Here is a 15150-nt window from a genome sequence, read left to right on the forward strand (position 1 = left end):
CTGCAAAACAATTGGCTAGAAAATTACTTATAGACTGGTCATCAGCTTGTGTGAAGTCACAAAAAGTATGAAGAACAAATTCAGGGTTAGGAATAAGAACATTGTTAGGAACTAGTACAGCTAAGGGGTCAACAATTAGATGCACGTCACATGTATAGCCATTTTCAACAAGATTTCTGCTAAGAAATACAAGGTCTGGAGAAGAGGGGCTTCTGCTATTCTCAATGGCAATTTGTTTTAAGTTACACGAGAGGGAAATCATTGTTCGTTCTTTACAGGATGAAGAATCATAGCCAGTGATAGACCAAGATTGCCTTGAAATGCATGGTGCATTAAAATCTTCCAGCGGAACTAAGTTGGAACATGACATGCATAAATGATGAAGAAATGCTCCTAAAGAGTTCAGTTGCTCAACATTAGACCCCAGAGGGGGATAAATTACACCAATAATGACAGAGCAGTTGCCATGTGACATGTTACACCACACAGATTCTACTTCATTAGGACAAAAAAAAAAAAAATCAGGATGGTAATATCAGACCACAAGAATAGATCTATGCCATCACCTCTTTCGTGTGTTCTGCTGCAGCGCACAACGATAAAGCCAGGCGAAGTAACTTCAGCATCGAAAATGTCGTGGTCAAACCACGTCTCGGTAACACCAATGATGTGAGGCGCATTAGAAGCGGTCAAGGAGACAAAGTCGGGAAACTTATTAACTAGGCTTCTGGCATTCACATTAAGAATTTTAAGGTCTTCATGCCATATCTTCTGTCGTCGCTTTGTACCATCCAAAGCAGACTTGGGGGAAGTATAAGAAGAACGAGTTGAAGCCATAACAACGGGATTAGTTTTGTGATCCCAGTCATAGCAGATGTCGATGAACACATGATCAAACCTTACACGTACAGCGTGACCATTTTTGCTGTGTGAGGCAGTGGAATCCCACAGTTTCCTGCAAATGGACCGTACACAAGCAGAAAAAGCTTCACCAATGCGCATGTCCGAGTTTGTAAGTTTGCGACCATTTCTTAATACTTCAATCTTATCGGGAAAGTCAAGCAACTTAAAAATGATTGGACGTGTGCGACCCTGCTGGAGTCTTCCAATTCTGTGGTATCTTTCAATCTTGGGACAACCGATCTGTAGTTTTTCTGTGAAAAATGCAGCAATACTGCTTAGCAATAAACTATTGGTTTCTTCAAGTTGTTCAGGAAGCCCGAACAAGATAAAATTATTTCTGTGCAAGTGGTTTTCAAGATCATTCTTATTCAACCGGGGGAGTAGTAACATCACTGGCTTTAAAGAACTGAGAAGATTCAAGAGAAGTCGTCTTAGTAACCAGGACACGTCACCTTGACTTCATTACTTGAGGAAGTTGTTTCTAAAGCGGCCACTTTAAATGATGACACATTAAGGCTCAACCAGACGTACGCGTTCCAATGCGCCGCACGCGTCGCACCACGCCTGGGCGCGTACGGCGTCAGGCGCGGAGGCTGTTTCGCGTGTCGGCGCGCGGCGGCGTGGAGACCTACAACCGCTAGAATTTTTGCGCCCGCGCCGGAAGCTGCCGCTCGCGTCAGTAGCATGACACACCTCACATGACCACGGCAAGCCAACGTCACTTCCGGAACGACTCTTCGCGCGACGTTCAGGCAAGCCCGGGTCACCCTAGCGTTGTTGCTGAGTTTGCGGAGCTTGCGGGAAACATGGCGGCGGTCCCGGCTGCCCGCTTCGAATTGAATTTGGCGTTGCTTTTGTAAAATGCACTTCGTTCGTAGCGAATGACTGTGTAAACGGCTTTCGCTTAGTCTCAGGCCGCTTCGACGACAGAGTATTATGGATAACCTCGTGGTGTTTTCGAGATCGCTTCTCGTTTCGAACGAGTCGAAGCCTAACGAAAGAAACATTCGAGATGTCAGCGCCACCTTTTGCTAATGGGACGAAATAGCCGGCATATGGCAACGGCATATGGCCTCTGAGATTCGAAGATATCGCCGGTCAACTAAAATTGTAGAAAACGTGCGCTGCTTAGCGTACGCTATATTATAGCGTATAGCGTACGCTATAGTTGCTGACGCTAAACTAAAACTGTCTAATATGTAACACATTGCTTAACGTGGCCGTTAAGCGAAGGCTAGACTGCCTTGAACATGGCAAGCTAGCAAGACTGCGCCGCCGCGACGAGACGCGCGGCAACTCGTGCATCGTTTGGGTGCACGCCCTCTTCCTCCGTCGGGCGCCACGCGACGTCGAGTCAGCGCGGCGTGTGCGGACGCATTGGAACGCGTACGTCTGGTTGAGCCTTTAGATCGAAAATTTTGTCAGTTAAAAATAAAAGGGAATATGCATTTGCCTGGGCATTGTCAAACTTGCATGTGCGTTCCTGACTTCCGAGAAATCAAGATCATGAGTGAAAGACGAGATACCACTGTCTGGGAGCTGATGGAAGCATTATATATATCTCTAAAAGGGAAAGCTTGCATAAATGACACATCTATTTCTTTAATGGATAGTGAGAAGTATTTTTTGCGTGGCTTGCTATATTCTGTCGTTGTGACAATGTGATTACATGTTCTCGCGCACGTGCGATTAAGGGCTTATATTCATGAATGACGAAAAATAAAGGTAGCTGAAAGTTAGTGCTTTCATGAGCCAATAAAGAAAGAAAGAAGAAGAAACAGCAGAAGACAAGAAGAGGACAAGAAATCTCGAGGAGTCGGTGGGAAAAAAGAAGTTAGAAAATAAGAGCGTCCCAATAAAAAGAATACAATATATGAAAGAAGAAGTGCGAAAGTGCACACAGAGCTACATGGCCAACAGGAAAAAGAGACACGTAGCCGAAGAGGGCAGCCCAACTACATTCTGGAATGATGAGGGGCAGAAGGAGCTGGAGGCCAGACAGGGCAGATGGAGCTTGAAGATGGCGGCAACCCAGTAGAAGCTGCTCTTCAGCTGCTGCGGCCGCGACTCGGGAGCTGTGCAGGCGCTCTACCGGAGACTGCACAGCCACAGGCTGATGGAGTCATTTCCCGGACTACCTGCAGCTACAACCCGCAGGCTAAGAGAAGTCGACCGGACGATCCAGGCGCATCGGTGGGCCCAACGACGTGTCGTCGGAAGCAGCGACAACTAGGTGATGCGGCTATGTCGATAGACTTGCTGTAAATATGTTGAACTTCATAACACATTATTTTTGAGGACTTCAGACATTCTCAATTAACTCGCCTTGTGGATAGTTTGTCGTGTGTTAGGTTTTTCCTATTTGGTTTGTAACGCGTGCTTTCTTGATATATGTATTTTTCTTATGCTCACGCCGCCCCGTAAAGGCTTTTCCTAACTCAAACGTTCTTTTCGTCGTGTTTACCACCATGAGACTTTGACACGTTTCCCTTACTATGTCACTGTGTTCAATTTTGTGCAGTACGTACATTTATTTTTTTTCGTTATGAACCAACTCACCCAACAAGCATTATTGAGCCTCCATTATTGAGCTGACTTTTTGGCCAGGGTGCATCATAAATATGGAACGAGCTACTGAAGTCTGCTGCTAAAGCACCCCTCATTGGGCCCTTAAAAAAGATACACTAGACCGTAAAAAGCTATTCGGTGAGCATTCTGCTACAAGAACATTTAAAAGGGGTTTAATTGTAGCCAAGGTAGAATCAGAGAAGTGCATAAACCATGGATGCGAGGAGCTGAATTGTTGGTGTTCGCATGCACTGGCGTGCCATGCAATTGCTCTGGACAGTGGCTTCGTGGCAGCAGTGTCGCTAGATGATGCCAAGTGTTGGGGAAGCGTGAAGGAGGAATCCTGCTGCCAGTACATAGCTATACATAACTCATTTTGATAGTGGCAATACATTGTGTTGCTATATTGAATCAATGCATTGCATTGCTAATGCTAATGCATTACCATTGACAGTCATCGGGAAATTTTTTTTACAGCCACCACCCCTGCAACCCCCACCTCCTCTATTTTCTTCTGCCTTCTTGCTGTGTGGTTCATTTTCAGAGGTGCTTCTGTGCTTTCTGTATTTCATATAAATTCCCCAGCTGTTCTCGCTGCTACTTTCCATTGGTGCATTGCGAGCGGCAAGTATGTGACGTGCAAACACCATGCGCATGATGTTGTCCAGCTTGCTCATAGCTGGAGTGGCTTTTTCAAGGAGAAGAGTGCAGGGCATTTGTTTAAATTTTTCACTCTTTTCGCGGCATAAATTGGTGTAGTATTGAGGGTGTGCAAATGTTTTTGTCGAAGTCACTTGCTACGTAAGTAGTACTTATAAATATCCCCTGCTTGGCCAGCAAGGATTGTCTATTGTGCCTTGCCGTGCTGTAGCAGATGACTCGCGGGATGCATCATACATGCTTGCATTACAGGGAAGCCTGGCGCTGGGCAGTTCCCTCCATAACAAGATTCATCTTATGCTTCTTACATCGTGCCGAGTTTTTTTGGACTGTCTAACCTTGTCCAATGTGCAGAGCCGTTACAATACTATTACAAGATCACTCACTTCAATTTTTTCTAATGGCGGGTGTCACTTCTGACGTTCTCATTTTATTTTTAGCCTGTTTCTACATAAGCGTTCCTCAAGCACATGGTCCTTGGCAGGAACAAGAATAGTAGAGATGTCATATTTAAAGAAAATTGAGGCCACATTTGGGTGATGTGTACTGAAAGCTTGAACTCTGTAGGTTACTTTTGTGATTTGAAAATAGTTACTCAGCACTGGCTTTCTACTCATTTTTATGTGTTATACAAGGCGTTTGGTTGCTTTTCCCCGGTATCCACGGTAAAATACGCCAGGCATGGTGTTTACTGATTGTTGAAGTAGGGAAGCAATATATGTTCTCAGTGATGAGCGATAGATGTTCATCCTGTGTAGGTTCATTATAGCATTTGTGGAAACTTCCTCATTCAAGCATTCCAGGGTTTTATATTTCTGTTATTTGAATTGTTTCGCAGACTCCTAAACCAACTGCACGAGATACAAACTTCAAGTTTCATGAAAATAGGGAGAAATTTAAGTGTAATAAGCGTATTTTTTATATTTTCGTGCATAATATGAGTTTCATAGTTTGATTCTTCGGTGAACTAAACAAAGCATGTTGTTCATATTTGGGGAATATTAGGAGCACAGTAAGGGTATTATGTAGGCAACAATCCAAATGGTTGGTTTAAATGCACCTTTTGCAATGGAGTATGTATGCAAGTGGTTCAGAGCATGTTTTGCTAGTTGTGTAAAACTTGGGACTGCTGCCCCATGGCATAATTACGACCTTAAAACTGAGGTCAAATTTGTCAAACATTGGGGGAATGCTATACGCAAAATTTGGGTGGGAAGTTAAATGCATGTTCAACAAATACAACTTTTTTAAAAACAATAAAATTCTTAGGCAAGTGTTTGGAAGTGTCACATTGCCGTTTATTAGCTGCGTTTCCCAAGGTTCCTAGAGAACTCTGCTTTTTGGAAATTTTATACTTAAAAGAAATGGGTGGCAGTTTAATTCTAATGTGTCACAATGTTGTAATGTTCCTGGCTCATTTAGGAGCTCTACAATTTTTTAACCCTGAATATTTATTTTTTCATGCATGATAGGTCCATGTGGTGTCTTCATTAAACTAAATGGGGCAGCTTCTTTATGTTTGATGTCAGTAAGGACCGGGTAATGAGTGATGTGTAGGCAATGCTCAAAATGGACGGGTAATTAAGGCTTTGGTTATAAGTTACATATGCAAGCACTCTGGAGCCTTAGAACCTCTCTTATGAATCACTGGCTTTTAAAAAATTCCTAATAAGTGTTTCAAGGTTTCAAATAGAACAGTCATATACACACACCACAACGACAGCATGAAGTAATTACAGGAAACTGAGTCTCTTTACAACTGCTCAAAAGAAACATCTTCGCTGGAAATTGGGTTGTAAAGTGCAAGGTCGCACACATCTGCTGTCTTTTTTCTTGTGAATATTGCAAGTCCTTTATGTTGATTATAGTTTGTTGTGTATGACCTCAACAATACTATTGCCTTAACTAGCGATAAATTTTTGCTCTAGACCTAATTGTCAAGTACTATCTTTTTAAAATTATTAAAGCTTTTTGTAGATAATGTGTATCTTTTGTATGCGCTGTACTGCTGCTGTGCAGGATACCACTCACCTTGTGAAGTGTACACAATGATGTCATAAGAATAGGGATGTAAATTCAACAGTGAAGTTTGACGCAAGCCTTGTAGCACTCTTGGCTGCTTCTTGGGGATGATTGTAGCAGTGTTCGCAGAGTTCATCATCTACTGGTGCTCTTCTGGGTCATACCTCGATATAACAAATTATTGGATATAACAAAGCAAATCTAACATGTTTCTCACTGATATCAGGTGTAACAATATTGGTTATAACGAAGGTATTTTTCTGTCATATGCAACTACGTTTTAATGAGGTACGACTGTACTTGCGCTAAGGAGCTTTACATTTCTTAACAGAATTCGGTGCTACAGTTTGTGGAGATGGGTTTGCACAAGGCTCACCCTATGAGTGACGGTCAAAAAAGGGCACGATGCTCCTCCACTCCGCAACGCGCATAGGTGCTACGGCAGGGTTCGTCGACTCTACGACACGGCACAGAGTAGGCTCCAGAGTCAGATCGCCAACAAACGTGGGTTTGTTCACCCAAGGTACAGCACAGTGTGACAGTCGCGGCGCTTATGGGCAAAAACTCACCGCAAGACAGATCCAGTACGCGCGCCCGCTGCGCTAGGCTTAACTGGTAAGCCAGTTAAGCCGAGAACGAGAAGTCGCAGAAGCAAGGGTCCCATGTAGCGAACTCGTTGTGAGCCTGTGAGCATCTCCCGCGGTAATAAAGCGCTCAGCAGAAGAGAGCTCGGGTGGAGAGGATGGCTTGGGCCGTCACTCGAGAGGCCAATCAGGGCGCGTCCCAGTGGTTCGAGCCGGGGAGAGAGAAGCATGGTTTACACAGGAAATTAGCTTCGGCGCGCTAGCCGTGTCCGCCATGTTGCTGTTACGGCGGCGGTTCCCAGATATCGAGCTAAGCACAATGCGCGAGTTGGGGGACGAGGCGCGGGAAGGCACCTCGATCCCCACAAGCTGTGGATAACGATAGCTGAAATTGCAGCTGTGATGCTTATATGTAGAAGAGTTATAGTTGAGTGCACAGGTGGCAGACAAGGTGTGCAATAAGGTGTATTCGGCTCACTGCTCATATTTTCTTGCAGTTGGCTACCAGCACATCTGCAACGCTGGCACCAGGAGAGAGGTGGCGAGCATGTTGGGTCGCAGCTGTCCTGAGGCTGTGGTGAGCTGGATTGTTTGATCTTGTAGCGATATGGAAAGCTTGAGACAGCTGTACTATAGGAAGAAAGTAAGTGCTTAATACTGTGGCTCTGACTGTTTCGTGACTTAATACTTTGTTTCTGACTGTTTCTGACTGTTTGTGCTACGTGGTGGGATAAGGAATGTGTGGCTGGGCCTGACATTCAGGAGACTTAAAATGCCTAAAAGGACTTCTTCTTGGGCAAGTTGGTGCTTAGATTTCCTAGGTATACTTTGTGGCACAAAATACATTTCTTGAAAAGGGACAGAAGAAAGGAACACAGTGAAGCGCCAAACTACCAACTGAAAAAACAGCCTGAAAAAACATATAGAAGAAAAGACAACTTCCGCTCATGCGCAGGGACCCAAGGTGTGACAGAACAACATGGTCATGATAACATACTTTGGATAAAGCACATTTCTGCGGAATATAATATGATAGATGTATTGCCGACACAACCAGACCCTTTCTTTTTAATTGTGAACGCTTCCAACAACTCCTTTGCAGTTTGGTCCCTACTTTTGCCAAGAATCAATGCTTGTTCAAAGCATGGCGTACAACAACAGGCTTTACAGTGTGTAGGAAGATGCGCCTTGTCACACTTACCGATACTATTAGCGTGCTCCCTCAGTCCGTCATTAATACAACATCCCGTTTGTCCAACGTATGACTTGCCGCAATCTAGGGGTATATTGTAGACCACCCCTTCAACAGAGTCCCTGAAATGTTTGGCATGCTGCTTCTGGCAGCCCCGCGGCCCCTCGCGTGTGATCCGGGGGCACAATTGACGTAACTTGTTGAGAGCTGAAAAGACAACCGGAATGCCATATCTGGTAGCTACCTTCTTGAGGTTGTGTCTCACACGGTGCGCATAAGGTACCACTTCTGGTTTTACTCGCTCCCTTTCGTTCGAGTGCGTTTTCCCACTCGCAGCGGTAGTTTTTAGCTTCTGCAGGAGGGACTTGACCACGGAATTTAAGACAGACTGAGGGTGGCCTGCTGTTAAAGTCCCTCAAGTTGATGGCAGAAACTCGCCTGCATCACACGCACACATGACTTGCGCAGAGCCAATTCCAGGCAAAGTAAGGCGATTCCACACTTTACAGTCTTAGAGTGTGCTGAGTCATATTGTAACAATTCTTTTTTACCTCGAGGGAAGTACGCACAGCAAACGTGATAAGTGTCACTCCGACGCGGCCTATTCAAATACATGTAAAACGCAGAAAGGCTTTTCCGAGATAACCCCTGGACCAATTTTAATGAAATTTGTTGCATTTCAGAGAGAAAGTTAAATTCTAGTGACCATTGGAAGCGGAATTTCGATTTCAGGCCTGAATGTTGTTGAAAGGATTTTATAAACTTTGCAAGTTTGAAAAAAATAGGAGCACGAAGTTTACAAATTACAAGCTCTCCGTCAAGAACAGATATTGCGGTTCTGTAAACGATATGGCAGGCATTCTCAGATCATGAACAGCAGGTTGCCATTATCCCTCAAGAGAAAAGTTTATAACAGCTGTGTCTTACCAGTACTCACGTACAGGGCAGAAACCTGGAGGCTTACGAAAAGGGTTCTACTTAAATTGAGGACGACGCAACGAGCTATGGAAAGAAGAATAATAGGTGTAACATTAAGGGATAAGAGAAGAGCAGATTGGGTGAGGGAACAAACGCGAGTTAATGATATCTTAGTTGAAATCAAGAAAAAAGAAATGGGCATGGGCAGGACACGTAATGAGGAGGGAAGATAACCGATGGTCATTAAGAGTTACGGAATGGATTCCAAGGGAAGGGAAGCGTAGCAGAGGGCGGCAGAAAGTTAGGTGGGCAGATGAGATTAAAAAGTTTGCAGGGACAACATGGCCACAATTAGTACATGACCGTGGTAGTTGGAGAAGTATGGGAGAGGCCTTTGCCCTGCAGTGGGCATAACCAGGCTGATGATGTTGATGATGAAACGATATCCATTAGATCATTCAAAGCAGACAAATTCGTTGTGTCAATTTATATGTTACGTGAATTTGTTACGTTGCATAGAAGCGTTTACAAAAGCTGTATTTACACATTATTAAATTTTTTGAAATTCAGGTGTAACATATAAATTTTCCACACTTTAGATGTACTGTGAGGTGCAATTCACGGAATTGGAATAGTATCATTTTTCATTGCTGAGTTACGGAGTTGTAAACTTGCTACGTAGTTTCGTTATCTGCAAACTTGCGATTTTTGCCAATATTTAGTAAATAATTGAGGACCTAGATAAAAAATCCAGACCAACAGTCACTAGATTTAAGTTTTTGTTTAAATGCAACAAACCTCATCATGTTTGGCACAGTGGTTGCCGAGAAAAACGTATTCTCCTTTTACATGTATTTAGATAGGAGCACCAGAGCTAAAGCTACCTCTTAAGCACTCCCCATACGTACGCCGGTCCCGAAGATAATGAAATGCCAGACTGACCCGTGGCGGAGGTGCAGTTCACCATTAAAGGACCCACATACACAGCTTCGTTGGTCATCCTTCTTCACAGAGTGGAAGGGCACTGAGTTTTTATTTTGAGATAAAGAGCTTAAATAAATACCAAACTGCACACACATGCACCGAACATTTCTTTTATGAAATAACAAAAGCCTTCATAAGAAACAACAATAACAAATAAAAAAACATCATTTCCATGATGATGCTTCTCACTTCGCACTAATATGCTTAGGTCTGCTAATCGAACAGATGCGTAGAAGACATGCGATCGAATGCATCTGCTGCTTCTCGGCGTGTGTTTCTAAGACTTGAGGTGCCTCAGAAAGACCGCTCCTGTGACCCTGAATAATGTAGGTTGCTGACAAGGCTTCTCTATCGTAACAGGAACATGTCACTGTTATGGCAGTCAGTGCTGGAATGGCAGGGGATGAGGCACTGAATATAAGGAAGGGCGTTATTACAACATACAGCCTCAGTTCATGCATTGTCGTTCCTGCGAATGAGGTTATTCATGAAACCCAGTTGTGAGGAATGAACCTCACATTTATCATTTAATTTTTATTTTTTACTTATGTGTGTGGACATTGTGTAATCAAAGAAAAAGGAAGAAGGTAAGCTGAGGGCAGGTGGCATGGACACGCATGAGCTCAGGAGAGAAAAAAGAAACCAGGAAGACATGCAAGTGAGCTCAAGCTCAGAAGCCTGAAGACCTGCAGAACCAGTGCATGGTCCCTGTTCAAGAGGTACTGCTTCCGTTCCTGTCGTGGGCCTACCGCCTGGTGCAGCTGCTGAGGGGTACCTGCTCTAGAGTTGTTGCGGAGGCCAGTGCTAAGGCCGAGGGCTAGGCCTACTGGAGCACCGTTGCTGAGGCCCGTCTCTGTGACGAGGCCTACCGAGGCACTGGCTGTGGGGTTTTTGTGTCTGGGTTCATATCAGCTCGAGGTGCTGCCACTGCCTAGGCTTATTGATAACAGCATGGTCGATGTGCTGCACACAGTATTGCAGCTGCGTGCCATAGTCTGCAAAGCTGCAAGAACTGAGCCACCGGTGCTTTTGTCCATGAGGGCGACGCGACGCCACCAGTCCCTGTAGTGATTTTTTTATTTTCAGATATGTCATTCCTCCAGGTTTCTGTGCTAACAAAGTTGCAACACAACCATGCATACATTCAGGGCCATAACTAGGGGGTGTTAGGGGGTCCTGTGCACTAGGGTCATCTGGCCGGCTCGGCTTGTTTCTTCCTTTGTATGTTGCGCTGTACCAGTTTTAGAATGCAGCTTTAGTAGGGGGTCCTGACTGCCGTGAAATTTTTGCGTGCTTTAACTTTATGGGTTATACTAAAATACTTACATGCCTTCACAGCGACTGCCAGTTGCCAAAATTTTTCATGCACTGTAGCTTTCCTAATATTACTTCCCTCTTCTTCCTTTTCTCAAGCCTTCCTTTTGACAAGACCACCTCAGCGCTTCCTTTCTCACCCACCCGCCTGCCTTGCTCAGCATTGCACTTCACCCTCTTGTTCCTTCGTGTCTCATTTTACAGCGTAAGCTGTTATGGGCTGTAATAGTATATCAAACTTTGTTGCTGGGCTAGTTGGTTCATGCTTAACTGAATAATGGTAAACACAATTCCAAGACAGGACAAAAGACAGACACACAAGAACAGGACAAGCGCTAACTAGCAACTAAATTTTATTCTGAAGACTAGCCTACTTAAAGGGACCCTGAAATGATGTTGACGATTTTCTACAAACATACTGAGTCGTTAGATTAGGTCCTTCTGATCATTAATTGACACATCGAAGTGCTCCGCGTAAAGCGTGTAATTTATTATAAGGTTTTAAAAATGCACATCGCTGCCGATCGCAGCACGCTGCTCGGCGGAATTTTAAGCCGCCCCTACCCATATGACGGAAATCACCCATATGACGTCAGTGGGGCGAGCTACCCAATTTGCTGACCAGGGCGCGTGATCGATAATTTTTCCAACTTTATGGTAAACAAATGATTTTCGTAATAGTTGGAATGTTAGTTAATTTGTTTTTTTAAAAAGAAAGTAACATAAAGGGAAGGCACAAGAACAATGTTTCAGTACACTTAAGCACTTCCGGCACACCCCAAGCGTCGTCTGCTTGTGTTACAACGTACTCCATTTTGACGAGAGCTCCGCGGTCAGAGTCGGTCTCAGTCTTTTCGCGAGCACTATGATTCGAACTTGTTGCCTTGTGGACTGCAAACCTAGCTACTGGCAATATGTCAAGCTGCGACATCGTGTCCCTCTACAAGGCAGCATACGAGCGAACTTGCTGCTGCGCATCGGACTGCCGCTATCCGATCGACGCCAGGAATTGCGCGTTTGTGGCCGTCACTTTACACCGGAAGATTACTAACGCAATAGCGTTTGGCGAGTCCGGTATTAGGGCAAACGCAAGCGCAAGGGGACAGGGTCTGGCCGCCTGACTGTGCTGGGATGAGCTATGAGATTAGCAGAAGAGCAAATGTAAATGGTCTGCACGGTGCAGCCACCTGGTGGCACAGAGCTCAACCATACACAGTAGCGGCAACAAAGTGTATTCTTCTTTGCTGCTGGTGTGGATTTTTCGCAGGAGTGTAATCATCCACACCTTGTCTTTATAAATGTTTAGAATGTTTTACACTTGGTTAGAGCAATATTAGCGCTTTGTTTGACTGGTTAAGCGCTGCGCCAACAAGTGTCTGGACCATGCTGACCGATCAGGCTGCTCACATATATCTACGCTAAAGTTCCTTCATCCGCTTGAGTTTATGCCTCCAGTCATTTGCCGAAATGACCAGCTTGCCTGTGGTTACCGGAATACGGGACACGTTCGGCGCTACAACAGAATGCTCGCAACGCATGCTGCTTCGATAGCTCTTGGTCGACGGCCAAGCGGCTAGCGGAGAGGTCTCGCGTGGGAGGGGGCGTGCTACAAAACAACCGGAAGTGGACAATGTGATGTCGCATCGTGACGCAGTACCAGTGAAGGCGGAGCTTAGCGCCGCTCGCTCGGTGAGCGAGTTGAGGAGGAAAAGCATGGCTAGGGAGGAGGGTAACTTCTAATCGCTTGTAGCTCCACTAATACGTAACGCTTCACTTAAATTGTGGTGCGAATGTTCTAGTTAAGCTGTACCCTACACGCCTACAAAATTTGTTCGAACCGTTTCAGGGGCCCTTTAAGTACACAGCAGACCAGGATCGTGCAAGTGCACTGCCCATCAAGTCAGCCAATGCATATCAAGAAGCGCATCAATTACAGCATAATTTCTAACTGCTTTTCCTTGTTACGCAAAACAACCAACATATCGCTAATACAGGCACTTTATTTCTTTCTAATATGATATGCCTCCATGATTTCTCTGGCCAGAGCATTGCCACTCCTGCCTAGCATTCGAATATCGGAAAAAAGGTAGTGCCATGTAGTGTCAATATGTACAAACTTTGCATTGCGATTCTGTTATATTCCACAAGGTGTCCTGACTTGTAGCAGTTGCATATAGCGGTTGCATGCAGCATGTGGCTGACCGTGGATGTAGCAGGCTAGGTGACTACTTGTCACCATTATCAACAGCAACGTACCATGCAACAGGTCAAGGGATTGTCACATGTGGGCCACATAGTTTGGATACCTGTTTTTACTCTTCGGCCCTTCCTCGAAAGGGACGAACCTGAAGAAGCCATTCATAGAGCTACGCATACAGCTGCAACCTAGCAACGGGCTCATCAGACCGCTGTGCAGAGAGCAGGACAACCCACAGCTCACCGTCAACGCCGAGCGGACAGTTCAGATCAATCTCATGAAAATGACACAAAAATACTTCGCCACAAATACCTGTAGGGAGTGGTGCCAAGAAAAGAGCTCCTATTTAGTTGCTCCTCCTGCTTACGCTGTGTCTGTGCTGTGTGTGCCAAGGGATGAACCTGAAGAAGCCATTCGTAGAGCTATGCGTACGGCTGCAACCTGGCAATATCGGGCTCATCAGACCGCTGTGCAGAGAGCAAGACAAGCCACAGCAGAGCCGTCAACGCCGAGTGGACAGTTCAGATCGTTCTCGTGAAAACAATGCAAAGATACTTCGCCACAAACACCTGAACAACTTATTGAAAGAATCCACACCTAGTTTTTGGCGCATGATAGCCTAAGCTGCTTATGTGCCATTAAACTCAGCTCAACTCAACTCAACTCAACCTGTAGTGGGTGGTGCCAAAACTAGAGCTCCTATTTAGCTGCTCCTCCAGCTTCCGCTGCGACTGTGTTGTGTGTGCCGTGTCGGCTTGTGACTGTCTTTTTTTTTTTCTTTTTTGTCTTCAACCCCATGGCAACTCCTTTATTGGCTCCCAATACTTTCCCTGTCCATTGTCGCTCGAGAAGTTCTTAGCCTGTGTGGACCATGCTTGCCAGCTTCGAGTCCCTGTGGAAAACGCATACGTTTCTTTCAATGGCAGTGGTGAGCCGCCTGCAGTCATTTGTGGAACAATGGCGCACCAATGCATGTCACTTCTCCCCGTTCCCTGGGTCCTACCACAGAAAAAAAACAAGCCTGAGCAAACATTGAAGGATAGCTGCGATTGTGGTGAGAGGAAGGTATTTCAAGCAATTCCACATGGCAGCGAGCACACACTGTCAAAGGATAATTGCTGCTGCTCGGTATGCACGGATATGAAGCACACAGTGAAAAATATGCGCCAACTGTTCCCACGCCATGTGTAGCAGTACGCAGTTCACATGAGTAGTTCAGGCTTTGCAGGTCTGTCGATAGATAGCAAGCACACAGCTCTGTCCATATGGGTGGCATGCGGAAAACAAAAAAGAAAGCCTGCAGGGCGGCATGAGGGGAGAAAGAAAAAGAAGGTGGCTTTTCCTTGCCTTCTATGTAAGATTAAAAACCATATAAGAGAAAAGAACAACCATAAACTTGCTGCAGTGAAGCCAACATTTCCCTTCCTCCTGGATTATTAAAAAAAAAAGACTAATAAAAGAGTAAAATGCGGAGCCCAAGGATATTCTGCAGTTTTAAGTGCAATACAAGCGCGGAGCAGGAGACAGTGTCTGGGGTAGATTTTTTGCGCGTTAACTCTCTCTATTTTCCCAACGTTTTCGTCAGGCAATTGCAAACGGGTCTCTTTGGAGTCGGCCACTTCTGTTTGCGTGCACAGGAAATTAGCAAAATGAAAAGGCCCACTGCAACCAAGCAAACAAAACTTGCCTCTTACTTCAAGAAAGTCCAAATAGATGAAACAGGCAGAGTAGAAGAGCTACCTCTGTCAATGTGCAAAACTGCCCCTTTCTCTGAACAGGCGGAAAGCCAGGCACGTCGGAATTTCTGT

The 15150-nt window shown here is 45.1% G+C and overlaps 1 protein-coding gene across 10 annotated transcripts in view; it reads left to right on the top strand.

Annotated features, from left to right (window-relative positions):
- The window catches only part of LOC140214085 (phosphatidylinositol 3-kinase regulatory subunit alpha-like), a 186292-nt gene that overhangs the window by 65099 nt on the left and 106043 nt on the right, over positions 1 to 15150 (top strand). For 9 of the 10 annotated variants that reach the window (XM_072285361.1, XM_072285362.1, XM_072285368.1 and 6 more), the window contains one exon: positions 7235 to 7314. In XM_072285361.1, the coding sequence (XP_072141462.1) occupies positions 7235 to 7314 (80 nt within the window). Of the gene's footprint in view, positions 1 to 7234; positions 7381 to 15150 lie in introns of those variants that run through there. The other variant, XM_072285364.1, reaches the window with a different exon arrangement.

This window comes from Dermacentor andersoni, chromosome 11 (genome assembly GCF_023375885.2).
Source record: "Dermacentor andersoni chromosome 11, qqDerAnde1_hic_scaffold, whole genome shotgun sequence".
NCBI classification, from domain to species: domain Eukaryota; kingdom Metazoa; phylum Arthropoda; class Arachnida; order Ixodida; family Ixodidae; genus Dermacentor; species Dermacentor andersoni.